General features: G+C 57.2%; 2 protein-coding genes across 4 annotated transcripts in view; one reads left to right on the top strand and one right to left on the bottom strand.

Moving 5' to 3' along the window:
• Nucleotides 1-97: 97 nt before the first annotated feature.
• HYI (hydroxypyruvate isomerase (putative)) lies at nt 98-2697 on the top strand. Of its 2 annotated transcripts, XM_028513707.2 has the most exons (8): nt 99-344; nt 427-538; nt 1515-1629; nt 1812-1890; nt 1979-2028; nt 2125-2194; nt 2299-2433; nt 2548-2697. In XM_028513707.2, the coding sequence occupies exons 1-8, from the start codon at nt 146-148 to the stop codon at nt 2619-2621; spliced, it is 834 nt and encodes a 277-aa protein (XP_028369508.1). In that variant the 5' UTR covers nt 99-145; the 3' UTR covers nt 2622-2697. The 2 variants fall into 2 exon arrangements, with proteins under 2 accessions (XP_035881785.1, XP_028369508.1); XM_036025892.1 differs by lacking the exon at nt 427-538 and having other exon boundaries at nt 98-344; nt 1499-1629.
• The window catches only part of SZT2 (SZT2 subunit of KICSTOR complex), a 51807-nt gene continuing 26813 nt past the window's right edge, over nt 2671-27664 (bottom strand). The window contains exons 22-72 of one of the 2 annotated variants that reach the window (XM_036025891.1): nt 27430-27600; nt 27179-27261; nt 26647-26770; nt 26377-26541; nt 26082-26286; nt 25690-25805; nt 25328-25574; nt 24691-24832; nt 24456-24548; nt 24222-24300; nt 23826-24119; nt 23529-23670; nt 23243-23350; nt 23096-23159; nt 22680-22865; nt 22157-22324; nt 21981-22068; nt 21772-21843; nt 21387-21588; nt 20810-20909; nt 19955-20084; nt 17597-17749; nt 17412-17514; nt 17218-17323; nt 17022-17133; nt 16266-16384; nt 15991-16155; nt 15646-15730; nt 15331-15495; nt 15069-15236; nt 14576-14709; nt 13966-14132; nt 13746-13843; nt 13521-13653; nt 13276-13406; nt 13040-13140; nt 12790-12966; nt 12320-12587; nt 12137-12216; nt 11925-12050; nt 11599-11798; nt 9630-9720; nt 9323-9403; nt 9169-9243; nt 6686-6899; nt 6149-6302; nt 5884-6006; nt 5371-5776; nt 5137-5253; nt 3654-3722; nt 2671-3519 (exon numbers count right to left, since the gene is read on the bottom strand). In XM_036025891.1, coding sequence (XP_035881784.1) covers nt 3376-3519; nt 3654-3722; nt 5137-5253; nt 5371-5776; nt 5884-6006; nt 6149-6302; nt 6686-6899; nt 9169-9243; nt 9323-9403; nt 9630-9720; nt 11599-11798; nt 11925-12050; nt 12137-12216; nt 12320-12587; nt 12790-12966; nt 13040-13140; nt 13276-13406; nt 13521-13653; nt 13746-13843; nt 13966-14132; nt 14576-14709; nt 15069-15236; nt 15331-15495; nt 15646-15730; nt 15991-16155; nt 16266-16384; nt 17022-17133; nt 17218-17323; nt 17412-17514; nt 17597-17749; nt 19955-20084; nt 20810-20909; nt 21387-21588; nt 21772-21843; nt 21981-22068; nt 22157-22324; nt 22680-22865; nt 23096-23159; nt 23243-23350; nt 23529-23670; nt 23826-24119; nt 24222-24300; nt 24456-24548; nt 24691-24832; nt 25328-25574; nt 25690-25805; nt 26082-26286; nt 26377-26541; nt 26647-26770; nt 27179-27261; nt 27430-27600 — 7244 coding nt within the window. In that variant the 3' untranslated portion in view covers nt 2671-3375. The remainder of the gene's footprint in view (nt 3520-3653; nt 3723-5136; nt 5254-5370; nt 5777-5883; nt 6007-6148; nt 6303-6685; nt 6900-9168; nt 9244-9322; nt 9404-9629; nt 9721-11598; nt 11799-11924; nt 12051-12136; nt 12217-12319; nt 12588-12789; nt 12967-13039; nt 13141-13275; nt 13407-13520; nt 13654-13745; nt 13844-13965; nt 14133-14575; nt 14710-15068; nt 15237-15330; nt 15496-15645; nt 15731-15990; nt 16156-16265; nt 16385-17021; nt 17134-17217; nt 17324-17411; nt 17515-17596; nt 17750-19954; nt 20085-20809; nt 20910-21386; nt 21589-21771; nt 21844-21980; nt 22069-22156; nt 22325-22679; nt 22866-23095; nt 23160-23242; nt 23351-23528; nt 23671-23825; nt 24120-24221; nt 24301-24455; nt 24549-24690; nt 24833-25327; nt 25575-25689; nt 25806-26081; nt 26287-26376; nt 26542-26646; nt 26771-27178; nt 27262-27429; nt 27601-27664) is intronic. The other variant, XM_028513706.2, reaches the window with a different exon arrangement.

Here is a 27664-nt window from a genome sequence, read left to right as displayed (position 1 = left end):
CCTGACTCGCGGCGCCAGCGCGCCCCCGCACGGCCGGCCGGGGCCCTGCTCCCCGAGCTCGGGCCGCGCCCTCGCCGGCGCTCCGCCCGCTTCCGCCTTCCGGCCACCGCGGACTTTGCCCTGCGCCCCTGGTCCCTAGCGGGTTATGGCTCCGCTACGCTTCTCCGCTAACGTGTCCTGGTTGTTCCCGGAGCTCTCCGGCCTCCCCGCGCGGTTGCGGGCGGCGGGCAGCGCGGGCTTCGAGGCCGCCGAGGTCGCCTGGCCGTACGCGGACCCGCCGGAGGCGCTGGCGTGCGCGGTGCGAGAAGCGGGGCTGCAGGTGGTGCTTATCAACACGCCTCCGGGTGCGCCGTGGGGCCCGAGGCCCGGGCGTTGGGGGCCAGGAGGGTTGAGCAGGAAGCTGAGGTCCATTGTCTCTCTTTGCAGGAGATCGAAAGAAGGGGGAAATGGGACTGGGGGCCGTTCCCGGGAGGCAGGCGGCCTTCCGAGAGGGGCTGGAGCAGGCTGTGCTGTACGCCAAGGCTCTAGGCTGTCCCAGGTATCTTGTCCTTTCCTCCTCCCCCTGGTTGACCCAAGACCCTGCCGCACGTGGTTCGGGATGTGGGTGATGAGGACGCCAGGTATGAGGCTTAGAAGTCTGAGCCCACTGGCACTTCTCCACCCCTGCAGTCCTAACCCTTTGTAAATTGCCTTCCATATTGTGTGTCATTCTCAGTTGGCAACTCTTTCATGCTTCTCTCTTGCTGGGATCCCATGCTGGGAGCTCAATCTGACTAGGGAGACAGCAAAGTAAACAGAAAACGGAGCAAGGATCCACTTGAGGATGGGTCAGCTCATGCAGGTGGTGGGCAGAGTAGGCACCTAGCTGTCTCAGATCCCAGAAAACTTCCTACAGGTACTGATGTCGACCTGTGTCTCAAGGAGTGGGCATTAGTTTGATGTAAGGAGCATTCCAGGCGGGGATGCACTGGCCAGAGGCAAGAGGAAGCTTGGTGTGTCTAGCAGAGTTGAAGAGGCAGCTTGTTGGGGTTGGACGTGGCTGAGAGAGATCAGGTGGTGATCAGGGAGGAGGCTGGAAGTGGGGCTGACCAAGTAAATGTCAAATCCTGCAGGTCAAATAGGCTGAGCAGGAACTGATAACAAGGGGTCATTACTGGTTGGGGGGATGAAATCAGATGAGAAGCTAAGAAACAGATGCAAGAAGAGAAACAGCATGGAATTCTTGAGAAGGGTAAGGGTCAAAATAATTTATAAAAGGTGAGACTTAAGCATGTTTACAGGCTGAGGTTGAAAGTACAGGACTGAGGTTTCTGAGGCTGGAGGGTGATGAGGCTGGGTTGACCCTCAGAAGGGCTGTGGGAAAGGGTGCAGCCTGAGCTTTAGGCCAGGTGGCATTGACTGGAGACCTGGGGTGGGGGGCAGCTGGAAGAGGCGCACACTGGGGTCAAGGGGGTGAAGAAGGCCCTGCTTCTGGGACGGACTCCACAGCCCCCTCCAGTGCTGCTTCCCCACAGGATTCACCTGATGGCCGGCCGCGTACCACAGGGTGCCGAACGAGCAGCAGTCAGGGCTGAGATGGAGACAGTTTTTCTGGAGAACCTGAGGCATGCCGCTGGGGTTTTGGCTCGGGTGAGGTGACAACGAAAACACGGACACACATGAGTGTGGAGGGGTGTGCAGTGTGGAGGGCAGCCAGGCACCAGGCTGGGCACTGGCTGGGTCCGAGGGACTGGTGAGGGGCTTGACTGGCAAGTGGAAGGTGAGGACAAACCTGGGGGAAAGCTCTATTCACAGATCCAACATGGTGCTAGGAGAACCTCGTGGGACTGCTGGAGCCCATTAACACCCGCCTCACTGACCCCCAGTACTTCCTGGACTCGCCCCACCAGGGTAGGACCCCCAGTCCTGTGCCACCTCCTGTCCCTTTGATTCCTGTGCTCTCCTTGAGTGTCACAGCCCCCTCCTGTTTCTCTCCCAGCGGCAGCGATCTTACAGAAGGTTGGAAGACCCAACCTCCAGTTACAAATGGTATGTGGAAAAAAAGCTTCTTAGAGGACCCAGGTCCTCCAAATCTGGGAACAGTGGCGGGTGCTGAGGGGGCTCTGATCAGTAATCTCTGCCCAGGACATATTCCACTGGCAGATCATGGATGGGAACCTGACGGGGAACATCCGGGAGTTCCTGCCCATCGTTGGTGAGCAGGCCCTTTCTTGGCTCCTTCCTCGTCTGCTGTGCTGCTTTCCCTGCCCCTGCCCCCAGCCGGAGACTGGGCCTCCCATCTGCCGTATCCATCCCCAGGGCATGTGCAGGTGGCACAGGTCCCAGGCCGGGGGGACCCTGGCAGCCCTGGAGAGCTGAACTTCCCCTATTTATTCCAACTGCTGGAAGATGAAGGCTACAAAGGCTTTGTAGGTTGCGAGTACCAGCCTCAAGGTGAGGGTGGGCGAGGCTCCAGGCCGGGCCCGGGGAGGGGAGGACAGGAGGGACGGGTATTGGACAAAGGTTGTTTTCCTCATGGCTTCAGATGCCCCCTCCTTCTCCCCTCAGGAGACACAGTGGAGGGCTTGAGTTGGCTACGCTCCTACTGGGACAGGCAGGGCCGCCCGCAGGCCGGCCAGTGAGGCCCTGCTGCCCACCCATGTCTCTTGGGACAGTGAGCTGAGCATCCTGTGAATTAAAGACAACCTGTTGAACGTGTTCACGTGCGTACGTTATTGGGGGCGGGGACACTCAGTGTCTGACCCTTCACCTTCTGGGGACCAGTTCCCTCCTGTTGAGAAGGGGCACTGCTCATGCTCAAGTGCTCCAGTCTGCGCAGTGCAGCTGTGAGACAGGAGGGCTCTGAGTCCACCTCCTCACGTACAGATGAGGTCCAGAAGCAAAGGGACTCGCCCGTGCTCACAGGTGCACAGAAGAGAGCAGGGACTGGGACCCAGGGGTCCTGTCTCGGGGGCCATGTCCAGCAGGGATATCCCAGTGGAAACGAAGACCAGAGAGCTCAAGGTGGGAGGTGGATGATTCAGAGGCAGGATCTAGGCAGAGGGGCTTGGGTGAGTGCTTGCTGCCGGGTGTAAAGAATTCCTGGGACTCCGCCAGGTGAGCAGGAAGGAGGAGCCGCCTTCTGGAAGGGTCCAGGGACCTGAGAGGAGACGGGAACCTCAGGGAGTTGACCGACCCTCCAGAGCCCTGGGCTGGTCAGTGGCTGAGTGTTTTGGGGACGGCTGCCCCTGCTGCCAGGCTGGGGCTACAGACTCTTCGGTGTCCCTCAGCGTCCAGGCTTGTGCCGGGGCACAGAAGGGCTGGTCAGTCCTGCTTCAAGTGGGTGACCTTACAGACCCAAGGTCTGAGGATCAGTGACGCGCAGCGGTCTGCCCCTCAGAGGAGACGGGTCCAGAGGGTGAAGCAGGCTGTGTTGATGACCGACTCGAGGTGATGGTAGGTGGAGACCAGCTGGGCGGGGGGGCTCTCGCTGTCCTGGGGCTGCACTGGGAAGGGCTCTCGGAAAACCACTGTCAGAGACTGTGGGGACACGGGGGTACATTGGTGAGAGGAAGGCAGGGAAGGCACCCCGACCTCAGTAGACTCTGGGATAGGGCATTTGGGGTATGGCTTCCCACCAGGCTGACACAAAACCCCTCACCCTGTGTTCTCACCGTCTTTCCCAAGTGGGAATCCAGAAACACTAGCACGAAACAGTCAGTGAACTTCTGGTTTAGCACAACCTGCAGCGAAAGACACAGTGAGATGGGGAGGGAGGCCGCCTCTCTGAGGAAGCACAGCCCATCCCGCAGCGCGTCCTGGGAGTGAATGGCTGCGGGAAGGAGGACGGCCTCCATCTCCACACCCTGCACTCCACAGCCACCCACAGCCTCTCCTCTCCAAACCGAACCTCCGCCCTCATCCTCACCGGCCCCTGGCCAGCCTGGTCAGAGTGAGGGGAAGGGAGGCTTGATCGGAAGGTGCCCGAAGTCATCTATCTGGAGGCCCCGCACAAAACTTGGCACTGAGCCCCAACACTGAAGGAGAGTTCTCTGCCCTTGACAGGACCCTCCTCACCTCCTGTCCTGTCCCAGGTCTTGTGTCTCTGGCCTCTCCTGGGACCGTCCCCTCCTATCTGTTGCTCATGCTCAGCTTCATAGTCTCCCTGGGTCATTTCTTCCACTCCCAGGGCTGCGGTGACCCCTTGTCCGTATGGATGCTGCCCAGACCCCCTCTCCTGAGTGCCAATCCCCGATATCCACACGAACCTTCCAAACTGGGGCCCTAGAAGGTCCCTGTAAGCCTCAGATGCAACTCTGCGCCCTTCCCTAAACCCACTACTGCTGCAGTGTTCCCACCGCCTGGGCGCATGCCGTCCGCACAGCCGCCGGCACTGCTGCAGCCTTACCACCCTGACAGCCTTGGCTTCTCTAGATGACCCCTCAGAGCACCCTGAAACTAACCTTCCCACAAGCACTAGGTTGCATCACCACAAACCAGCTCCTACTTTTTCCTGTGAAGCCCTCTCCTGAGTGTCTCCTTTCCTGGACCACTGCTCTCATTGGCCCATCTCTCTAGTCTCTGAATCCCCCCATACGAGTGCCTACCACCACGGGTCTTCTCTCTCTACCTGTCCTTCCCAGCAGTGCTTTCAAGCTGCACCTGGGGATCTGGTTAAAAGGCAGACGCTGAGCCAGTGGGTCTGGAGTGGGGCCTGAGAGTGCACTTTGGCAAGCGCCCAGGTGGTGCTGATGCTGCTGGCGTGAGGGCCATAATTTGGGGGTAATAAAGCTTTCAAGTCCAAGAGGTCCTTTCTGGGACTGCAGCCTCCAAGAGCAACCACTGAGGAGGTTCCAGAACTCGGTCCTCAGGATCTCTAGCCAAGGAAGGTTTGTGTTTGTGTGAGCCTTTGAAGGCAGAGCTCTAGGTGGTTCTCCATGAGTGAGTCACATGCCTCGGCGTGATGCTCAGAGCTCGTGTCTTTGTTGTTTGCTTTTTGTTTTTCTGCACACGTATCCGCAGGCTCGTCCACCGAAACCTCTCTCCCAAGCAGAGCCTTTTTGATCAGGCTGGGTTCCCTGAAAGGGACACCTGTCACTTCTCCCTTGGGGATTACTGGTGAGCCTCCCGTCTCAGAGGGGGGTCACGGGAACTTACCAGATACTGAGTTCCCAAGTCTGGGCTCTGGAAATGGCGACAGCTCTGGGGAAAGCGGCTCAGGAGAACCTTGATCAGGCTCTGGTACCAGGAGACCGTCATAGACAGGAAGCAGTCCTGGGGGAGGGTGCACAGGCCTGGGTCTGCTGTCCCGAGCCACCCTGCATGCTCCACCCTGGCTGCCCATGGTTTCCCAACACCCATCCCAGCCCCTTCTGACCGACAGTCCCTTACCAGCTGGGGGTCAATGTCCCCAATGGATTTGGCATGGACCGCTTCCAGAAGCTCCTCCAGCTCAGCCAGGGCCAAGCGCCCCCCGAGCCGTAGCCGATCAGGCCCTGGTGGCTCCAGCAAGAAGAGGCGCTTCCAGAGGGTGTCCCTGCGGCAGTGCCCTCCAGCTAGCCGGACCAGCTGAGCCAGCCGTGCCCGAGCCACGCCCACCTCTGCGGCCAGCGGGGGGAACAGAGGAGCTGGTCCAGGGGCCAGACCAACCCCTGAGGCCTCCCTAGGGCTACCAGCTGAGCTCCCAGGAACCTCTGGCTCAGGGGGTAGTCGGGGTGGCTTCCGGAACCGGCGCATGTCAGCAGTCAGTCTGGGGAAGAGCTCTCGTTGGCTGGTGAGTACCACGAAGAACTGCAGCCTGGGGTGCGGAGGGGGCAAGTGTGATGGTCACAGCAGGAGACACACAGGGCAAGGGCAGGGGGCAGGCAGGGCAATGGGCACATTCAAAGTGGGGGATCTGCTGACCGCAGGACGTGACGCTCAGCCTCTCCTTGTTCCTCAAAGGGTGCAGCACAGTGACAGACAAGCAGAGACACATCAAAGTCATCCTGGTGGCGAAGTCCCTCAGAGTCTACGTAGGAGCCAGAGCTGTGTGGTGGGGAGGTGTCAGTCCTGAGGTTCTAATGAAGTCAACCTTACCCTTTCTGCCCAAGAAACATGGGTCTCCCTACTGCTTGGGTGGTCCTGACCGTAGCCCCACCAGAAAACAGGCTGGTATGTCCCTCCTCACCTGTGCCACGCTGACACCAGGGCATACTCATTGTGTTCCGGGCCCCCTGGCCGGGCCATTCGCAGGGGCTTCATGTGGTAGGAGCTGGCGTGGTCGGCCACATAGTTGTACAGCTGGTGTGCAGCAATGAGTGGTGTGGGGAGCTCCAGGGTCCCTACGGGGCAAATCAGAGGAGACGGTGAGCCTGGGACAGACACACCAACAGGGTGGCTTAGAGGGTTAAGAGTCCCTAAGGCTCTGACCGACAGGCAGACTGGCCTTGCCTTTCTGGGAGCTCCTAAGGCCCTGTGGGAAATTAAGATGGGACAAAGTGGCTCGGACAGACAGAGGGCGGGGTACATGACATAGGGTCTAAACTTTGATATGAAATAAACTGAAGAATTTAAGACAGAGATGTGGGACACAGTCCAAGTCATGTGAGGCAATTAATGATATGGGATAAAAAGATGAGGTCTGGCCCTAGAAGGTGGTCCCACCACCCCACACCTTGGGGCCTGTTTTCTTTTCAGGTTCACTGGCTTGCCCTTGGGCACTGACCTTGGTAGATGTGATTGCGACCGAAGTGGGGCCCATCAGGGTGGTGGGCCAGGAAGTGCCGCAGAAAGGTGGTGAGGTGGTAGCCATGCCGCAGCACCAGGTGGCCGCCCAGCACATGCTGGTGCACGAGGCGCAGGTGGAAGTCATAGCTGAAGGAGTGCACGTGCATCAGGTCCCGCACCTTGTCGCACTCCTCGGTGAACAGCATGGACAGCTGGGGGGTGGCAGGGGCCGGGTCGGGAAATGGCAGTGCAGGCTGCCCAGCACACTCCCGCTTCCCTCCCCTTGTATGGGAAAAGACAGCTCGAGATGCACCCTGTGGCTGCGGGCCCCTCCACCAGAACAGCTCTGGGAAGCCCTCCTCACAGTATCCTCTTGTTTGTACTGTGCTGTGACTATTTACATGGAGCTGACCATTTTGAGAGACAGGTCTGTTTTCCTCTGTACCCGAGTCCGCTGAAGTCTGGCACAGATTCACTGATGCAAAATGCTTGTCGAGTGCCCGCCTGGTACTGTTCTAGGGGCTGGGAATACACTGGGAAACACACCCTTGCCCTCGAGGAGCTTAATTTGAGCCGTAGGGAGATAAGACAGTAAACATCAGACAGAGGTGCTGAGTACACGATATGTCAGAAGAAGGTGTTGTGGAAAGTCAGGAAGTGAAGCAGCTGCCATTTTAAACAGGTGGTCAGGGTAGGCCACTGTAGGCCACAGAAAGTTTTTGCTGGCCCCTTCCCATCTCTCCAGCTTTATTTTCCCACCAAACTACTGGCTCTTCCTAAGTTCAACACATAGACTCTACCCTTTTGTACCTGCTGTTCTCTTTGCCTGGATGCTGCTCTCCCTGATCCCAGACCTGGCTAACCTCTCCCTGGTAAGCTTTGTCCGGGACATCCTGCCAAGGCAAGGCGAGGCCAGGGTGGGCCTCCTCTAACTGATCTGTGAATGAAGGGCGGAAAGTGGGCAGAGAGATGGAGCTGACGCTTCCTTGGGTGGAAATCACCATTACTCCACGTGTGTCGACAGGCGGATCTACGGCGCCAGAATGGCAGAATCTACTCGGGCACTTCCCTGGGGACCCCGGGCCCCAGGGAGTTACTAGGAAAGGAAAGGGGTGTAGAGGAGCAACAGCCTAGGAGTCAGGGTAGCTGCTTAGATCCTGGGTGAGTCACAATCCACCTGCTTCCATTTCCTTACCTACCATGGAGATAAAGTAAAGGTCTTCATCAAGGTAGAGGCAGGGGGAAAAACACCACAGCCAAGAATGAGCTTCTGCGTCAGAGAGCCAGCACTGCCCCCACCTCCCACCCCCCAGCTCCGTGCCCTGGGGCAAATTAGTGAACCTCTATGAACCTGCTGCCTGATCTGTGCAGCTGGACTCCAGCTCCTCTTCACTCAGTGTATACACTAAGCACATAATAAACAATAGCAATAATAAAGCAATTTAGGAATCTAAGTAGGGTTAGAGATTAGCTATGTGGAAGCAGAGAGCCAAGCCAGATGGAGGTCGGGGGCAGGGAAGCCTCAAGGACTTCGGCAAGCTCGAGAGTGACGGGGGTGGGTCCTTCCCACCAATACCACAGCCAAGTGTGGAAGAGCACCTGCCTGTCCACAGCTCCCTTCTGAACACTCAGGCTCCAGTAGGTCCCTGCACACTGTCACCCAGCTTTTCCGGGTCGCATTATCCTGTGATGACCAGACCAGGTATCCACACCCAAGTCAAAGGCAATCATCTGGGGGCCAGAAAGGAGCTGTCCAGGTATGAGAGGAGTCGATGTTGCTTGTGCTGGAGGGTGGCAGGCGGGGCCCAGGCAGATCCTGATCTCTCAGAAACTGAACATGAGGCCCAAGGAAGGCACAGGCCCTTGCGTGACATGTGAGTGAAACAACCTGACGGAGCTGAATTAACTCACGCGCAGAGGGCTTCAGTCCTGGCCCGCTCAGACCCCTCGCCTGTCCAAGCACTCCTGAGTGCTTGGCCCTCAGGGGGTCAGGGGCCCTGCACGATAACAACTGAGTGACGGGTGTGCTGTGTGGGTGGGAGCTGCAGCCCACAGGCTAGGTCAGTGACTGCGGCCCCTGGCCATGCCAGGCTGCCCCCAGGTGCAGACTGGGCCAGGACTGCCCATGGCACCAGCCTACCCACGTGCTGGATTACCTGCCGTGCTCAAATGTCCTCTCTGTCTAACCAGCTGTGGTTATGGCCTGGCCCAGTGCCAGGCCGTCAGTGCCAGGATGACCACGGCCAGACTAGCCCTGTGCTAGACTGCCTTCTGCCCTCTTGCTACAGCTGAACACAGCTCTGGACCACCTGCAGAGTAACACTGGTGGATGGTCCAGTCACCAGAATGACTCTTTCCTGGCTAGCTCACAGCGCCGGGTCATCACTGGGTCAGACTGCCCGTGCATCACTCTTATTGGCCACTGCACGCCGGGGATGCACCAACTGGGCCTAGACCCCGCACCCCCGCCCCACCGCATACCTGCGAGTTGACGGCCTGCCCCATGGGGATGCGGGAACACTCCAGGGCGAACTGCTTAACACAGAAGTAACAGCCCTGGAGAGAGGGTGAGCACGAGGTCAGGAGGGCGAGAAACGGGGTCGGGCTCCCCCCGCTCAGTGCTCCTCCTGCTCACCTGGAAAGCCAGCTCCATGAGGATGATGCCCCCGGGCAGTGCCCGCTGCAGGTGGTAGGTGGTGACTGGAGAGCCAGTGCTCTGGAGAAGGGAAAAGAGACGGGTTCAGAGGCAAGGGTTGGGGGTTCACCGGCTTCAGATCAGCAGGGGCTGATGGCTTTAATGGTGTCAGGCTGGGATCAACGGCCTCGGGCATCATGCCCGGTCCCTGACCTCCAGCCTTGGGGAAAGAATTCAGACTCAGTGACACGGAGTCTGGGGCATCAGTGATTTCCACTGTCGGGGAAGGCACATGACGACGTGTTACCTTGGGGCTCCCGTCAGCCTTGGTCTTCGGGCAGGAGAAGGAGCCCCGACCCTCTGTTCCAAGGAACGCCATGGCCCGCAGCCGGCTGGCGCTACAGAAAAGGAAGAGACAAGCCGTGGCCGGTCAGTGGGGAGAAGGACTATGGCAGTCAGGCCCACAACCCACTTCACGTGGAACCGTTTTGTAGGAGTGGAGCCGGGAACAGAGAGGGAAGGACCTGCCCGGGGCACCACGTGAGTAAGTGGCAAGGCTGGGACTGGAGTCCCCTCTAGACTGTGGGGCAGGGCTCCCTCCACAGCAACTGCTGCTTTAAGGGGAAGTGTGGGCAGTGCTCAGTGCAGAGGTGGAGGCCAGGCCCTTCTCCACCAGTGAGACGGGGAGGGCAGGGCCAGAGAGGCTGCTGAGAACGTAGGGAGACATGCACAAGGGGGTGGAGACGTCTGTCTCCTGGGGGCAGCAGGCAGGGAAGGAGGGCACAGTGCTGTATGTCTAAGATTTTAGAGGAAAACTCAGGGAGATGCTTGGCGCCTAGTTAGGCGCCTTCCTCTCAGAGGGAAAGGGGCTGCTCTTGGGCTGTGCCCGGGGAGTGGTACTTCCCGCATTCCTCAGGCCCACTGGTCTTCCTTTCTCAACCCAGAGGCAAGGGGAGACGAGAGCAGGGAGTGCTGGGAACAAGGATAACACAGAAAGGGCCAGTGGGACTGGATCCTCCTACTTAGGAGGCACAAACCAGAACTCTAGCGGAGGCTGGGGGTGGGCTGTCTAAGCCTCTAGCGAAAAGAAATGTCCCACTTAATCCTTAAGGAAATAAAGACAAGACCTAAGTAGTGATTGGCGATAGTTAAAGACTGATGACAAAGGAAGGCCTGACTTTAAAGTTTGCTCTAGAAACATTTTTTAACCTAGCGTATCTTTTGTTTTAAAAAGGAATTCAGATTTCTGATAAATGAACACAAAGTAGGCAAACTAAGTCCCTCAGAGAAGCTCCTACAGCTTGGACCCAGCCAAGGGCAGCAAGCTGAGTAACTACCTCGCTGAGAAACAAGGGATGGGGGCCCAGAGACACAGGCCTGTCCTCTCTTCCTAAGGCCCGGAGAAGAGGGGCAGCCCAGGAGGCGGAGAGCTGGTTACAAAACACTATGGGGGAACTGGCTTTCTAGTCCAACGTGGTATCTTGAAAGAAATACAATTACATTTACTAGCTCGAAAGGGCAGCAAACTAAAAAGACAGGAGGGAGAAAAACAAACTCACAAATCCAGAGACATGAAAGAAACTGTGTAACATGAACAGATACTCTCCCATCAGCCTCTGGAAAGGGGCTGGAACACAGAATCCAGAGGCTCAGGTGCTGAGAAGAACAGAGCAGGGCCACAGAAGTGGGGATCTGAGACTCGATACGGGAGGAAAAGGTGGCTGTGGACTTGTTCCTGAGCTCTGGGAGATGGAAAGTGGTGGCAGAGGGGCTGCCTACTTTCCAAGACTCCGACCTGTCACTAGTGGCCCGTGGATGAACACGACCAAGCACAGGCTGGAGGAGAGTGATGCAAGCAGGCCCAGGGCAGGGGTTCTTGGTGAGAAAGGCAGCTAGCCTCTGTGAGTAAAGAGCTTCCTGGGTCATGAACCACGTAAATCTCAGGAGAGGTCAGTGGGTGATCAGGACAAGAATCATTAAGACCCGGGTCCAGAAGCTTAAGAGCGTGTACCAGCTCCATGTGCATGGATGTACACCAGCATGTAAGTGTGTGGGTTTATGGGCCCACGAGCTCTGTGAGACTGTACACAATTCTGTGAGTTCCCTGAGATGTGGGATGAGGGCTGCATGGAAGTGTCCAAGGACCTTGTGTACATGTGCTGGCCTAGTAGGTGCACGCGCACAGGCCGGAGCTGTCCTCACAGAATCCGCGTGAAGAAAGGATGGGTGAGTGGGCCTCACCTGCAGTGCAGGAGGGAAGGAGGAGACGGGCTCACCTGCGGGCGGGCGAGGGGGGCCGCAGTGGTACCAGCACAAAGCCCATGCTCTGCAGATACTGCACATACTGCTGCAGGAAAGCCAGGCTCAGCTCCTTCAGCCAAGGCTCCTCTCGGGTGCCCGGGGGAGGCACATCCAAGGCTTCACAGCTTGAGGGGGCCTCTCGGCTCCCAGGTCCTGGCTCAGGGCGATGGCGCCGCTGTGGGAGTGGAAGTTAAGGAAGAATCTACCCACTGTCAGCCACCCTACTAAGCATGGAGGAATGGAGGTCATTGTGGGGTAAACAGAGGTCCCAGGGAGGAAATCTGGGAGTCCTGAGCCTCACCTGCCCCTCAGGGGGCCCACAGGTCTCTGGGGGCCCATGCAGCCAGGCAGCAGGGTCGAAGAGCAGGGCTGTTGCACAGTAATGTACCAGGCGGGACGACTGCTTCAGGGTCTCCAGCTCCCCAGCCTGGGGAAACGGGGCAGTGAGCGCGAGAGCGGTGGCCAGGAAAGGGTACAGGATGCTCCTGGGTGACGCGGGTTCGGGCTACTCACGCTGATGGGCATGCTGGCTGGGGTGGACCGCTGCTGCCAGGTTACAAACAGGTTCTCCATCTTCATCTGGCGCTCCAGCTCTGGGGGCTGGGAGCATTAGTAGTGGGCCCCAGGACCTGTCACCCCCCTCCCTCCCAGACTCCATAGATTGTCCCTGCCCACCATCTGGCCCAGTGCTCTCACCTCTGCGCTCTGTCATCTTGATCTCCAGGAACTGTTGTCCGTGGTAGGTGACAGGGTCCGGGGGTCTGGGCACAGAGCCGAGTGAGGCACTCGGGCGCGCAGCTGTGATATCCCTCAGGGCCTCATCGAAGGGGAATGTGTCCAGGGGCAGGGAACCCCCACCCCGAGAGGACCCAGTGAGCCGGCCTTGCTCCCGGCTCAGAGGGGGGCTTGCACTCCGGATGAGGGTCTCTGCATCCACTGTGGGCAGCAGGAATGGGTTTGGCTCCTGAAAAGATGGAGCCTCACAATGGGTGTCTGGCCTTTGTCCTCAGACCTTCTTCTCTCCCGCCTCGTGGCCTCCCCTCTCAGACTCTTTCTGCACCACCTCTGGCCTGAGTCTGTCCCCTCCTCCTGCTTCCGAGCTGGTACTTCCTTAAACCAAGCCCTCGGGAGCCAGAACTAGAGGAGGGCGCCTGAGCAGCGGGTACCTTCTCATCCCGCACTGGGAAGTCCAACTGGCCGTAATGATGGAAGAGTCCAAGCTTCTGGCTGAGGAGGCAGAAGATGAGATGGGCACGTGCGTTCTGCCACTGCACGAGGCGAACCAGCGCTCGGCCCAAGGCTGCCCCCAGGTCTGGAGCCCAGTTGTAAGTCAGCAGCAGTAGCTGGAAGTCAGGGGTCAGGGTCAGTGAGGTCACAGACCCTCTTCTCCCGCCCAGCCCCTGGCCCCACACCTACCTTCTTATCCATGACCTCCAGCAGCAAGAACCTCTGCCGGGGAGCATTCCGCCCTGAGCTCCCATCGCTGCCTGGCTCGAAGCGCTGCAAGGCTTTGGCAGCTACAGTGTGGGGGTGGGGGAGTCTTAGTAGGGGTCTGGAGACAGAGCCCCCTCCGCCTTGTCCTGTCGTCTGCATGGTCAGAAACCCCCCCTTCAGTCACTTGAAACCCACCCTCCCCTCGGCCATGCTCTCACCCTGCTGGGTTGGGCGCCTCCACTGTAAGAAGTTCCTTCCCAGAAGCAGCAGATGCCGCTCAGCTGCCGGGCGGGGCGTTGGGCCCAGTTGTCCAAGGGAACAAGGACTGAAGACGTCTGGCTCTGAGCTCCTAGTAGGAGGGAGGGATGCAGAGAAGGCAGACTGCTTGGTCTCAGGCTCTGGCCATCACCTCCCTGAGCCTAAGCCCCCACCCAGCTCAGCCTCTGTGGGACCCCACACTCACAAATGCTGCTCAAAGACACGGACGCTGGTGTCTCCAGCCATTGAGGTGACCAGAGTGGTGAACTCAGACAAGATGGATGGCAGGAGGAACCGGGACACCGTGTAGGTGGAGCTCCTGGACACTGAGGCGCAACCTGGACCCAGGGCAAAGAAGTCCTGCTGGAGCCGCAGGGTGGGGGCCAGGCTGAGGATGGGAGTGGAGGTGGGGGGCGGGGGGGGGTCTCACCAATCTGAACCATGAACTCCATCCAGCGCTGAGTAACATGAGCAAACACGGGCTGCAGGGTCCCCACCTCGCCCTCTTCCAGCTGTGTGGTCCGGCGCCTGAAGACACAGCAGGAGTAGGCAGCTCACACCAGTATCTGACTTGCATGTGTTTACCTAAACCCAAGCCCCACCTGTGATTTCACACCACACCCTCCCCTGCACAACACACACACACGCACCTTTGTCTCTTGGCTCCAGATTCTGGGCCTGATGCCCGCTCAGTTCCACCTGGGGTCCGAACATTTTCAGTTTTGTGACGCCTCCGGCCCCGAGTGTCTTCTGGCCGATCCAGGACAATGTCATCAGTTGTTTTGGGGGAACCCAAGTCCCCAGATTCTGTTTTACTCTGAAGGCAATGCAATGAATGAAGAGGGGCTATTGGGAAGGGGAACGGGGTGGAGGGTGGAGGCATCACAGAACGGTAACAGGAGCCTAGAGGATTTGCCGGCCCAGGTTCAGGCCCTGGCTTCACTGCAGACTCACTAAGCAGCCTTGGGCAGGCTACTCAACTTTCCTGAGCCCCAGCTGCCTTGCTGGTAAAAGCCCTGCTTATCTTACAGGTTTGAGGATACAGTAAGGAAAGCAGAACTGAAAGCACTTAATAAGCTGAGGCACTCTCTCCATCAGTGAGAACTCGCCACATTCTGCAAATTCCTACCCAAGGAGCAGAGTAGTTTTATATATATAATAGGGGTTCTGAGGCAAGGCTTGCAGGGAAGTGTAGGTGCACCTATGAGGCAGCAAGAAAGCAGATGCCAACCTCACTACTCCCTCCCGTTCTCCCATTACCAGCATGTCCCAGAAGCTACGCCGGCCAGCTTTGCTGGGGGGAGTGACAGGCTCCTCAGGGACAGGCCCAGGGGGAAAGGTGCTAGCTCGGCCTGCAGGGCTCTTGGTTTCCAGTGACCCACTCCTGAGACTTCCTGTGGACACCAAACAATACAGACGTCTGTCACTAACCATCAATCCCCACACCTAGCCCCAAGACGGGTATGACAGTGCCTCAGCACTTCCTCTACTGGTTAGTGAGTGACAGTATCAGTGTCTGCGACTGACAGTGCGTGGCTGCAGGTGTTTGTGTGGAGTGAATTCCTGGTATTTTCCGGTCTAAGCGGGTGACTCCAAGCATGGGTACGTTTCTGCTGATGACTTGCTGATGCAGGGAAGGCAAAGGACAGCTGTGAATGTGTGTTTCAGACAAAGCCTTTGGGACATGTTCCCAGGTCCCACACCTGAAACACCGTCTTGCCTGCATCTGTGACATTCGCTGGCCCCGACATACCTGGGGACATGTCCTCCATGCACAGGGAGGCTGGCAGTAGCTGCAGCTCCATGACGGCATCGGCCAGGGCCTGGCGAGCTGCTCCTCGGAGTTTCTCTTCCAGCTGCACGATGCTGATATTCCCTTTTTCCCACACATCCAGTCGAAGCCGTGGGGCCCCACTGTGAGCTGGAGGAAAGAATGGGGGTCACTTGAGGGTGCCCCCAGTTCCTAAAGCCTGCTACAGCATGCGAACACTCCTCCTCTAGCCAAGCGGCCCCACCTGAAGAACTGTCTGGCATGACTGGGCAGCGAGTGACCTGGGTCAACTGCTCAAACTCCTCCTCTTGCAGTACATCTGGAGGCCCCGGAGAAGGTGGGGGCCATGATGCCAGTGGGATAGGGGCCCCTCCCTCGTCCACAAAGGCTAGAGTGATGCAGGCAACCCCTGGGTAGAAATCCACAGGAAAACTCAGGTCTGGAACTTCCAGATCCCCTTTCCTCCCCCACACCCACCTTAGAGGCAAGGCTGGGAAAGGCCCTCTCAGCCAAGAGACCGGAAAGGGCTTTCCCACACCTGGTAGTGCCCACACTGTACCTTTGCCCCCAGTGCCCTGTCCACCAGGCTTGTTATACAAGTAAATGTCCAAGTCGGGGAGGCTGCCCGGTGGAGGGAGTGGATGCTGGGGAGAGAACAGCCACTGAGAACTAAGATGAGGCAAGCGGACAAAGGCTGTCAGGGAATGATGGGTGTCCGGTGGAGAATGGGGAGCACAGGAAGACACAGGTAGATAATAAAGGTGCATGTTGGGGAGGGGTGTACGCAGGTCCATGGGCAAAGGTACACATGGGGAATCTGTATAAAACACACCGTAAAGGTGTGTGTGTGTTGGGGGGTGGGGACTGAGTGCCTGTGGGTGGAAGGAGGCGGGTGAAACCTCACCTGGAAGTGGTTCCGGCCATTGCTGTCTGTGTACTTGGGAGAGTGCAGGAAAATGAGCAGGTTTTGCCGCAGGTACCAGGCCAGGGCAGGAAGCCAGGGTCGGCAGGAGGAGGGCAGGGCCAGATGCAACACCTCTGAGGGGAGACTTCCAGGGGGCTGGATGAACTGCAGAAAGTGGGAAGGGGAGTCAGAGCTGGATGAAGAGGTTCCGGCCGAGGTGGTCCTGCATCTGCGACTGCGCTGTGCAGGATGCTGGGGCCTGGGGGGGAGCTGACCTCCACATCAGCTGGCGTCAGCTTGCAGTTCCGAACAAGCATGACGGTGATGACGTCCAGAGTGGCCTCATCTAGGCGCCGACGCAGAACCCGCACCAGCTCATCTGTGATCTCGGGACCTTGACGCAGCCATGGAGGGAAAGTGGAGACACTGGCTGAGGATCCAGCTACCCCAAACCAGCCGTTAAACCCCAGGCTCAAACATTCTCCCATATATTATAAGCAGCCAGCACGAGGGTCTGGTTCTGCCAAGCTACTCACTGTGACTGTGGAGAAGTGAGCTTTACCTCTCAAAAGCCTCAGTGCCCTTAGCCATAAAATGAGAATAACAGCATCTACCTTACATATAACCATCTTAGCCCAAGACCCGGTACACATTAATTGAACCATAAACATTAGCTGGAAAATCCATCTGCCTAACAGATACCTCAGGCTCAACGTGTCTCAAATCGAGCCCATCACCTTCACCCCCACCCCACTCCTGGCATACAGCCAGTGGGGCCAGCATCTAACACACAGTCACCCAGGATAGACGCCTGGGTGTCAGCTTTAATGACCCCACTGCCACTAGCTGCATTTCAATCAACTACAGGTCCCATGCCTAAATATCACAGCAGTCTGTCATATCCACATGGCCCCTGCTTGAGGGAAGCCCAGAGTGTAGCATGAGCTGGAGTGGGAAGGCTCTGAGCGAAGTCCTGGAGACTTCTGGAACCTCAGCTGGTCACTCTCCTACCCTCTCCTTGCAGTCCTTACCTGCCTGCCCCACGCCATGCACCAGCAGCCGGATGTGCCTGTCTACCTGGCCCACAGGACGAGCAGCATCTGCACTGCGGCCGGAAGCCAAGTCGAGGGGAGAACGAGGACCCTGCAGGAAAACTCTTGTCAGGGCCCGCTCCCGGGAGCAAGGCCTGAGGGCGCACAGGGCATGGGGAGTGGAAGGGATACGTGCCGAGGCCTCCTCAGAGGAGATGGGCTCCTGGCTTCGGGACAGAGCCAGGGAAGGGGGCAGAGCATCGCCTTCCCATGGCCGCTCACTGCAGGTCGTCTCCAGGAGCCTGGGGAAGAGTGGCAAGGTCTTTGGACACACCTCCTCCTGTGCCACCCATGACCATGCTTTACCCCGTCTTCCCAGGGCCCACATACCGAAGATAATACACAGCCTTCGTTGCTCGCTCCTGATAAACAAACATGTTCTTCCGGTTCACCACGGAGAAGGCATTGAGCACGGAGCGCAGGGCCTGGATGGCTGTGGGAGGACAGGGGCTCAGGACTCTGCCTGCTCCAGAGCCCTCCCCGCACTCTGCCTGCCCTCTCGTGCCGTCACATACCACGAGAGACCCCCATGCTGGGCCCCATTTTGAGGCGTGAATGGACTCGAATCACGGTTTCCCATACGACGTCACAGGAGAAATGGCCAGGAACAAACTGCATTGTGGCTGCCAGGTACCCTCGAGGTGCACAGCTCTCATCAGCAGCATAATCTGATGGGGGGAAGGCGGACAGCGGATCAGAAATGGGACACAGCCCTCTGCCCTCACACACTTCTCACCTGTAAACTGGTCTCCTCACCCTCCTCACTCTCCTGCCCTGGGTCCTAGGCCCTATTACCCTGCAGGGGAAAGATGGTCATTTTGGGTAATAAGGAAGGACCATCCTCTTAGGAAGACAGGTTACAACACAAAGGTTTTCAAATCTATCATAGGCAGATGTGAAGGAGACAAGATGTATCAGGAAAGGCAAAGCATGAGAAAATCCTGAAGATAATGCCACAACACCCTGACCCTGTCAAAATCTATGTCATAATGTAATATACACCCTATCTGTGCACTCACTGGGAGTTGCAACAAGAACTCCTTAAAACAAAAGTAGGACTGCTTACACAGACCTGCTGCAGAGTGGGGGAGACTGTGTCCTGTGCTCTGGAGGACAACGACTGCGAAGACCCCGGAGGGTGGCGTGGCAGTATGCCAGAGCACAGAGCCACAGCCCAGTGCCTTGTCGGGGCCTTTCCGGGTTTCTGGGGTGACGTGGCACCTTCCAGCAGCCCGATGGTGGCAATTTGGTTTCCTAGAGAAGCTGCTGTCAGATGTGAGCAATGCTTAGGAAACCCAGGAGGCTGCAGCGTCTGGAATGGAATGCTGGTTGCTAAGGGTTCCAGCAAAGCCATGTGGAGAATTAAAAAGAGGAAGGGCTCTGCCTGGTTTCTGACTGCCCGAACATCTCAGGCTGCTGGAAGTCACCGGGAACTGAAAGTACGGGGCTGTCCAGCTCATTTGCAGAAGATGCTGTCAAAACCCTGGGAAGCCCACTAATTGCGGGAATTCTGCTTTGATATGGAATACATCCCAGGATGTGCTGAGGGAAGCGCTCTCCGGAGCTGTCAGGAACGTTCGTCTTCAGGCTCAGTGAGAATGTTAAAAATAAGGAGTGGTCTGATTTTACTTTTAAACTAGAGGGGAGAACTGAAAAGAAATGGCATAATTTGGTTTTCCTCTATGACAGCAGTTTTCAACCTTTTTCATCTCTTAGCACACGTAAATTAATTACTAAAATTCTGTGGTGCACCGAAAAATGTATTTTCTGATCTGACAAAAAAAAAAAATGGGTATCACTTCGATTCATTCACACCGGACAGCTACTGCGTTGGCTGGCGTCTTTTTTATTTGACAGTCTAAGGGAAAAGAGGTCAGTGTGCCTGACTGAACAGTCAGGTACTGTATGTTTTAAAATCCTCAAGGTGCACTGGTTGAAAATCGCTGCTCTGTGAGTTGGGGTGAGAGGTCATCAGGAGTAAGAGAAGGAAGCAGAAGTGTGGAGGCTTCAATGACCATCCCAAGTAGATCACCACGTTTCCTAACCAATACCAAAGGGGTCCTGTGTCTGCCTCGTATGGAGGGACAGCCAGTCAGACGGCAAATCCTCCTCCCAGGCCTCAGGCTCTGCTCCTCTGGTCCTCTCTCAGCTGTCAGCTGGCCTACTTGTCCCCCTCACTACGCCCCATTTCTTGGCCCTATTTCCCTGCAGGAGAAAGACGGTCGCTTTGGAAAACAAGGCAGGGCCAAACCCTTAGGAAGACTGGTCCCGGCTGGCACCCCTTTGGTGACCCCTCTGTCTGGCACTCCTCAACCTCTCCTCTCCTGTGGGATGTACATGTGGCTCAAGGCTCCACTTTAAAACTGCTGCCCTGACCCCCACTTCCTCTAGGTCCTGCCCAATCTATCTGGTCTCTCCCTCCACTGCCAAGCCTCTTGAAAGAGTACCCCACTTTGCCATGTATAACATGCCCAAATTTTTTTTTGCCCAAATTTTTGAGGGGAAAGGAAGGGTACACATTGTACGTGGGTACAATGATTACATACCATAGGTATAATAATCCCGTGTATAATCTGTACAAAATGTGGGCGTGCACTATACACGGCCCAACACGGCAGGTACTCTCTGCTCCGCTGGTCTAACGCCCCCTCACTCTCAGTCTCCCCCTATTTGTGTTCCCCTCTCTCCAGTGAGGACACTTCCACTGAAATCACTGATGAACTTGAAATGGCCAAACCCAGTGATCCTTGTGTCCTCTCCTTCCTGCTCTCCCAGTGTTACTCGGTGCCAGTGACCAAGTGAAGTGACTGTGCCCTCAGCTTCTCACCAAAGTCTCTGATAAGGGAAAGGAAGGCTCCCGGGTGGAACCTCACCATCACTGGGCAGGGGCACCCGCTGACGGGAGTGGAAGGGGGTCTCGCTGCGCCACAGATCTTCCTCGCTCTCGGCCACCAGAAGAGAGTTGCACACATGACTGTCGTGCAGGTCCTGAAGAAGCAGCCGCTGCGGGAAGGAGCAAGAGGTCAGGGAGCTGGAATGTTCCCTCATAAATAGGCGACGATGGTACAAGGTAATCAAAGGCCAGAGAGAATGGCCATTATCACTCGGGGGGCGAGGAGGTCAGGGGTCGAAAAGATCATCGGTAATCACTGGGAGGTCAGAGATGGCGTCTAACAGTCACCGGGCTCAGGGCCCCAACCACTGGACCCCAGCTGGGAAAACATGTCCCTTCTCTTTGCTAGAATGTGTTCGCCATCCTTCAGGTCTCAGCTTAAAAGTCATTTCTAAGAAGCTTTCCCTGATACTTCAGACGGTCAGACCCTACTGTATGCTCCCAGAGCCATCTGTACTTTTCCTCTGTAGAAGCCTTCACAACTTAATGAGAATAATTTGTGTGACTTAGTCGATCATTGTCTATCTCCTCCACTCGACACATGCTCTAGAGTCAAGGTTTCCCTCTCGCTCACCATTTTATCCCTAACGCTGGTAGAGCAGTGAGCGGGAACACCTCCGCATCTCACAGTCCCCAGGAGGGTATGAGAGGAACCCACAGAACTGGGGTGGGCTAGGGAGAGTTCCCTAGTTTGTGGCGAGTCTGGGCAATAAGGGTATCCCAATAACTGGAGGTCAAAGAGGGATAACAGCCTCTGAAAGTCAAGGTCCTGGAGATTCCTTCCTCATCTGAGCTGTGACCATGCCTGGAGAGCCCTGCCCCTGGCTGCCCTTACCTGGTTGACCTCCCTGCAGATCTCCCCAACTCGCCTCACCAGGAGCTGCTGCAGGTGGCGACACTCAGCTCCTGGCCCTCCGTCTTCCCGAGTCAGGCTCCTAGGAAGGAGGGATGGATCAGACACAGAGTTGCATGGGGGAGGAAACTGTGAAGGGAGGGGCACGGGAGCTGGGACCAAGAGGAACCATGAAAAGGAAGTAGGATCGAACAAAGGGAAGTAAACATGATGGAAAATGGGAAGGATGGAATTCTCAGTGGCCATTCTGGAAGCCTAGGCCACGCTGAGGCGTCTATGGTGCAGCTCACCTCTTCTTTACTCTCAGACCTTCTGTATCATTAGAAGAGGGTCTTCCTTTTGCTCCACCCCACCCCACCCCATGATTAGAGCAGTATCTAACCAGATGCCGAAGTGACATGATTTGCTGCTATCTGCGGGAAGTAGTCAAGAGCCCCCAACCTTAGAATAAAAGTCAGACCCCTACCCAAACCCTTGAACGGCATTCAACAGAAGTGATGTGGGACCAGGGAAAGGAAGCTAACATCAGAGTCAGGGCGTGGGCCTGGCTTCCACTCACCGTGCATGCGCATATACTTCCACACGATCCTGCAGTATCCGCACGATGAGCCAGAAGTCTGGGAGGCATGGCCCAAGGACGCTTGTGAGCGAAGGCTGTGGAGGTGCTGGCCCAGGCGGGGTCCGCAATGTGAAGGGGGTCTTCTCACCCAGGGTCTCATTGGGACCCTCACTGTCAGAACCGCTACTGCCACCATCATAACCTGTGTCAGATGTGCTGAAGTTGCAACCCAACCCTTGAGCTCATCTGAGTCTCCAAAGTACATCAGGCTTAATGGGCCCCTCCAGGTTAGTCCCTTCCGATGCCCCAAGCCCAGACTTTTCACTGTGCGGCCCTAAGTCCACTTCCCACCAGCCAGAGTCCTTCATACCCTGCCGCAGCTTACCTAGGTGGTCTGAGTCCACGCTGCCCTGACTGGACATGAGGCTTAGTCCTCGGCTGGGCCCAGGCTGGCTCCCTGGGAAGAGAAGGGAAACGAATGCCCAGAGCCTCTCTCAGTCCCAATTAGGACTGCCTTCCAAAAAGGGAAGCAGGTCCAGGGATGTACACGTTCTAGGTGTTGGCCCCAGACTTTGCTGCCCAGTCCTCTCTCACCTCCCTGTGGCAGGCTGGGCAGACTGATGAGGGAGGGGCCCTCAGAATCCTCTGGGGAGCCAGGGCCTCGGGGGCTGGCTGTCAGACCCTGCGGAGAGGAAGTGGGGACTGAGTACAGGCCCCACTCACCCCATCACCACCCCTGCCATTCCCAGGTCAGCCCAGAAAAGACTCACCTCCCCTTCGATGCCTTCAGCCTTATCCTCGTGGTTGTGCCAAGCCCAGGCCACTGAAGAGGGAGCCCTGGGGGACCCACCTGGCTGTTGGCCAGCTGCCACAAAGAAGAAGCCACTGTCAGGGTCCTCAAGAAGAACACGGCCAGGCAGGTGGAGGCGACGGAACTCCTGAGGAGCGGGAGGCAAGGCCACAGTTTAGACACAGCACCCCCCCATTCATGGCACCCCACGCTTCATCAGACGCTCAACCACCTGGTGCAGCAGGCACTAGAGTCCCCACGGCTGCAGTAGAAAAGGGTCAGTGACTTGCCTAAGGTTCAGTGGGCCAGTGTCAGGGCTCAGAGCTGGGTCTCTCCCCTCCTGGGCTGCCAGGCGTGGGGTGAGGGACGGACAGTGTGGTGAGGAGGTAGGCAGGAAGGTAATTCGAGGGACTCAATGCAAGAGAGGGCCTTCCGATTTTGTCTCTGGAGGCCAGGGAGGAACAGGCGCGAAGTGACCGGGCAGTGTTCTGCGGGCGGCGTACCTCCTTGAACTGTGTGAGGGAACGCTCCGGCCCAAACACAAAACTCAGGGGCAGAGTTTGGCGCAGACAGGTGGAGCGTCCGGGAGAGCTGTGGATGTGGGCGGCAGCACGGTGCAGGGCGGGGCCCTGGGGGATGCCCCCTCTCCGAAGTGCCCCCACCATCTCGTCCTCCAGCAACCAGCGGATCTACGGTCAGAGGGCAGTCCAGGAAGTGGTGAAGGGCACCACCCTTGCTGACCAGGGCATCACTTCCCTCCTGGGCTAGCAGATACTACAAGCTACTCCGCCTCATAGGCTGAGGGAGGCCTCGTTCAATCCCACAATAAAGGGGGTGCCTCACCCCACTGACATGGTGGAAAAGGTATCAGTTAGTGTCGAGGGGCTGTCACTTAGGTCAGGGGAGGGAAGACCCTCACCTCACTCATGGTGGTCTCAATAGCCAGTCTGTGGGGTGTGGCCAAACTGGATAGTCCTGGGTGCCTAATTGGAAGAAAGGTATAGACAATGGTTTCCAGAAAATAAAACTGAGGGGAAGCAAGGACATCTGAGAGAAAAGGAAATACCTGTCTTCTTCTGGGGGTGGCAGTGGGGGCCCCAGGCCATCATCTGACCTTAAAGATGATGGCTGTCCTGGAGATCGTGGGAATGAAGCACTGCTCTCAGATGTTGACCTGAACAGGGCAAGGAGCAAAGGTCAAAGGTCAATGGCTAATATCCTCCCAAGTCCTCTTCAGCATTATTTTCTTGAAATATTTCAGATGTCCTTAGTCCTGAAGTACCCCCAGATCCCTTAATGGCTCCCCGACCCCCACAAGGACCCAGGTCCCCCCACCGAACTTGCTGCCTCACCGGTGGTGCTGAGGGTCCGAGGTCGGGGGAAGCTCCACTTCCAGTGGTAAGGTCAGCACAAAGACATCCAAAGTGACACTGAGGTCCCTCAGGGGCACTCGGCCCCCAATTAGGGGGCCCTCCAGACTGGAAAGCACCTGGCCTGGGAGAGGGGGAAAGTTAAAGGCTGCTGAGAACCGTGGGACAAGCACAGATCCCAAGTTCTCAGAGTCAAAGAGTTGTACCCAAAGACCCCCCGAAACAGGTAGGCAGGTTGCACCGGGACCTGCGGCTCTCCGCTGGGCACCCCCAACTCACCCAGACAGGTGGGCAGGCTGCACACGGGCACTGAGCTGTGCTGCCCACGCAACCGCACGGAGCACGTGAGGTGCAGGAAGAGCGGGGGCAGGTCGTGCACAAAGCTCTCAGGCCCAGTGGGTGAGTCGCCCCCCAGGATACTGAAGGAGTCTTCATCAGGGTTCACGGTGTCTGCATCTGACAGCGAGGCGGAGTCTAGCCCGGCAGGCCCCAAGTCCGGCTCACGGCTCTCGCGGTATTCCACCTCCAGCTCTGGGTCACTCTCAGTGACCACACAGCAGGCAGATGTGTCTCCTAGAGATGCATGTCCCCTGGTCAACCAGAGAGGCTGGCAGTGGAGGCCCTGAATTCTGGCTTGAAGCACCCTTCCCCACCTTGAGCCACTTGCCCACAAACCTTCTTCTCCTAGGAACTCAGCCTCTGAAAACTCCAGGTCACTGACTTTTCTGTCTACTGTGTCCCGGGGGCCGTCATCCTGGGCAAGAAAAAGAAAGACAGCTTGATCCAAGGCAGGACAAGAGTCATATCCAGGCCTGAGGGACCCAAGAGTCAAGAAAATCCAGGTGGGCCAAGTGGAACCTCTGGGGCTCCAGGCTGGGCAGGAGAAAGGTAAGGAAGAAAGCCACTCACCTCTCGCCTGCTGGATGGAGGGCAGTAGAAGAAGTAGTGGGGGTTGGAGGGCACTGTGCGGAAGTGGAGACCACTGACCTCCAGGAACTTCTCCTGTTTGGAGTTGGAAGGAAGCTGTAGTGCGAGCCACCTCTCAGAACACTGCCCCACCCCACCACAGACCCCACACAGCCCCGAGCCAGGAGAGAACAGTAGCCCCCGCACAGGCAGGGCTCCATGTCTCTCCCACCCTCACCTGGATGAGGCTGTGGAGGGCATCATGCGCCTCTCCTCTGAGCTGGCAGACATCTGTCAGAGAGATCTCCAGGCTAGGGTCTGGGTTGCCGGGGACACGGGTGCTCTGAAACTCAGGCTCGCTGAGGTCCTCAGTCTCTATGCTGAGTGGTTGGAGTGGGGGTGGGAGGTGTTAAAGTTTTAAGAACCACCAAGTCCTAGAGAATCCTGCTTCCCAACTGGGAACAGCACACACCTATCTGTCTTTGTTTCTAGGAAGGGTGAGCTTGGGACTCAACAGTAGGAAAAATAGTTTTTGCCTCTGTGGGACTCACATCGTTCAGGGGATCATCACTATTATATGAATGTCCTCGGAACAGCTTCTGCTTTCACTGGTATCAACTGGCAACTCCCCAGCCCTGACCTATTTCAATACTCCACACCAGAACAGGAGATGGGGAGAGCCAGAGGGAGGCTGCTCCCCAAGCCAAACAGGAGCAGGAAGTCTAAATTTGAGGTAGGAAGCCAGTGACAGAGCACTACTGCCTTTCTGGGGCTTGGGTGCCACCTTGCACGGCCGTTCCCTGGGATTAGAAGGTCCAGTTTATTGGGACTTTGTCTGTGTGTCCCCTTCTATGTCATTCCAGGACAATCCTAACCTGGACTCAGAAGCCAGGACAGCTCGTTCCCGAGGCTCAGGGCCCTCCTCGATGCTGCTGCTAAAAGGACCAGGGCTGAGAGGGCCAGGGCTTGGGGGTGCATGAGGCAAACCCCGAGTGTATCCACAGAGTGTGAGCAGAAAAGGGGTGATGTCTACTTCTTGAAGTAGCTCCTCACAGGCATCCACTGCCATCAGCAAGTCCTGGGAGGTCACACTCTGTGCTTGCTGCAAGCTCCGGAACAGCCCTGGCAGAAGTGGAAGGGGCCACGAGGGTCACGCTCTGGAACTGCCTCACCAGTCCCCGTCCCTACAATCCTCATGTCTCCTCCCTGATGCTCCCTCCTATGGCCTCCTGCTCACCACGGACGTAGCATCGCTGAGCATGCTCCTGCAGCAAGGCACAATGGTTGGCTGCCTCCTTGTACCTGGGCTCCATCCAGGCTGAGGAGGGGGCAGTCTGGTCAAGAAACTGAGTCCTAGAAATGAGAAGCAAGAGGGAGCTTGGCCAATTTCCCTGAGTGACACTTCAGACTTACCATCCACCCAGATGCCAGTGGGCCATCCACAGGTTCCCACCAACTGTATTCAAGGCCAAGTTCAACTGACTTGCTGAAGGAAGCCCAGCAAGGAGCTGGCAGGACGTGGCTAAGCAGCTGAGCCCTTGCAATTGCTCATCAACCTGTCTGTCCATACCTGAGTGTTATCTGAGCCTTGGCTGGGAGAGGACCTAGGTCAACATTAAGGGCACTCACCGGAAGATGAGGTCTCGGGGTGCCGGAGGGGGCTGCATGCTAATCATCTGTTCCCTCAGCGCTTCCAGGGCACAGCTATAGATGAAGACTGGACAGCGGGTCCGGGGTCCGTCTGCACCCTCTGTTTGTGGAGCCTGACACCCAGTGCAAGCCTGTGGGTCCCGACGGAAGGGGGAGCTCAGCTCTCCCGGATTCTGGGCACTGTCTGTGAGAAGAGGTGTCACATGGTCTTCAAGCCCTCGGCTTGTTCCCATTCTTGTTCCTGCTTAACTGACTTAAGAGTCAGCAGCCTTACCACAGGCTGGGGTGACACTGAGGATAGGGACCTGGGCCTTTGGAACCCTGACCCCAGCTCCTCCCAGATCTCTCAGGCTGGAGGCCCCACTCCAATCTCCAAGCTTGGGTTTGGTCTCCTCTTGAGAGGGTCCCTCTAGGCCATAGGTGGCCAGGTGCTGGACATCTGAAAAGGAAAAGGGAGGTATAAGTCAGAGCTGCCTATTAGCCCAGAGAGGGAGCTCGGGGGTTTGCATCTGAGGGACCAGTAAGGAAGGTCAGTGGTCGGTACCCGAGAAGGTAGCTGGGAGGAATGTCAGAAACACATGCTGAGGGCTCACAAGCCTTGCATAGCAGCGCCACTGAGGGGGCCGGGCTGAGGTGAGAGGCTTGAGGGCTTCAGGAGGGCTGACGTTCTACAAGAGAAACAGAACTAGAGCAATCTGTAAGGCAGCAAACAACCCCTGCTCCCCTCCTGCACCCAGCTGGGTGTCCAACACTGGAAGAAGAGTTGGATGGGACACACATTAAATACACAAACACTAATGAAAACTGAGGAGCAAAAAAAAGGTTTTTTAAGTAAATTTACGATTTTGTGTTTGGCCGCATTCACAGCCATCCCAGGCCATGTGCAGCCCTGGGGCCGCAGGTTGTACACTCCTGAGAGTATAGCTTGCAAGATCCAGAACAAAGGGAAATGATAGTGTCCTGTCATTGGCAGGAGGCATTTAGTATCCACGGTGATGCAAAGTCAGGGTATGGATATGTGGTGATGGAAGGAGGTCAGGGTGAGAAGGGGCTCAGGGAGATGAATCAGTGCTGACCAGGGTAGGAAGAGCTGAGTCTCCTGTGGCCTGAGCGGTGCTGACTGGCTGATCCTTCAGGACCCCATGGCCCCCCACTGGACCTACAATGAGGGCAGAGATGAGTGGTGGAGGGCAGGGCCAGCAGAGAGGCAGGGCTCTGAGGTGAAGAGATGGGGAGGCCAAAACCCAAAGATGGAAACCACCTTGTGGGGTGGGGGAAGAAGGGGCGGGGCCAGAGTCTGATATCTGGGGAAAGATGGGGAGCTTACCTGGACCGTGGTGGGTACGCCGCAGCACCTCACTCAGGAAGGTGGCCTGGTCAGTGGTGCTCAGTGGGATCTCCCGGTCACTCAGCTCCTGCCCCAGGCAGCTATGCAGCAGGCACAGCACCGTGTCGTTGGAGGGACAAGGTCCCTCGGCAAAAGGGATGCCCTCTGGCTCTGCCCGACACACACTCCACTCAGTACCAAGAGCCTCCTGCTGCCTAGTGCCCTGGCCCAGCCC

Source organism: Phyllostomus discolor, chromosome 5 (genome assembly GCF_004126475.2).
Source record: "Phyllostomus discolor isolate MPI-MPIP mPhyDis1 chromosome 5, mPhyDis1.pri.v3, whole genome shotgun sequence".
Lineage (NCBI taxonomy): Eukaryota > Metazoa > Chordata > Mammalia > Chiroptera > Phyllostomidae > Phyllostomus > Phyllostomus discolor.
The sequence above is the reverse complement of the archived record's forward strand: the minus strand, read 5'-3'. Positions and strand labels throughout refer to the sequence as shown.

What these genes read in the sequence shown, in the direction of transcription:
- HYI (XM_028513707.2), top strand. Translation starts at nt 146, where the DNA reads ATGGCTCCGCTACGCTTCTCCGCTAACGTGTCCTGGTTGTTCCCGGAG. An exon ending in CCTGGACTCGCCCCACCAGG is followed by an intron (nt 1,891 to 1,978) that starts GTAGGACCCCCA and finishes TTTCTCTCCCAG; the next exon opens with CGGCAGCGATCTTACAGAAG. An exon ending in GGAGTTCCTGCCCATCGTTG is followed by an intron (nt 2,195 to 2,298) that starts GTGAGCAGGCCC and finishes ATCCATCCCCAG; the next exon opens with GGCATGTGCAGGTGGCACAG.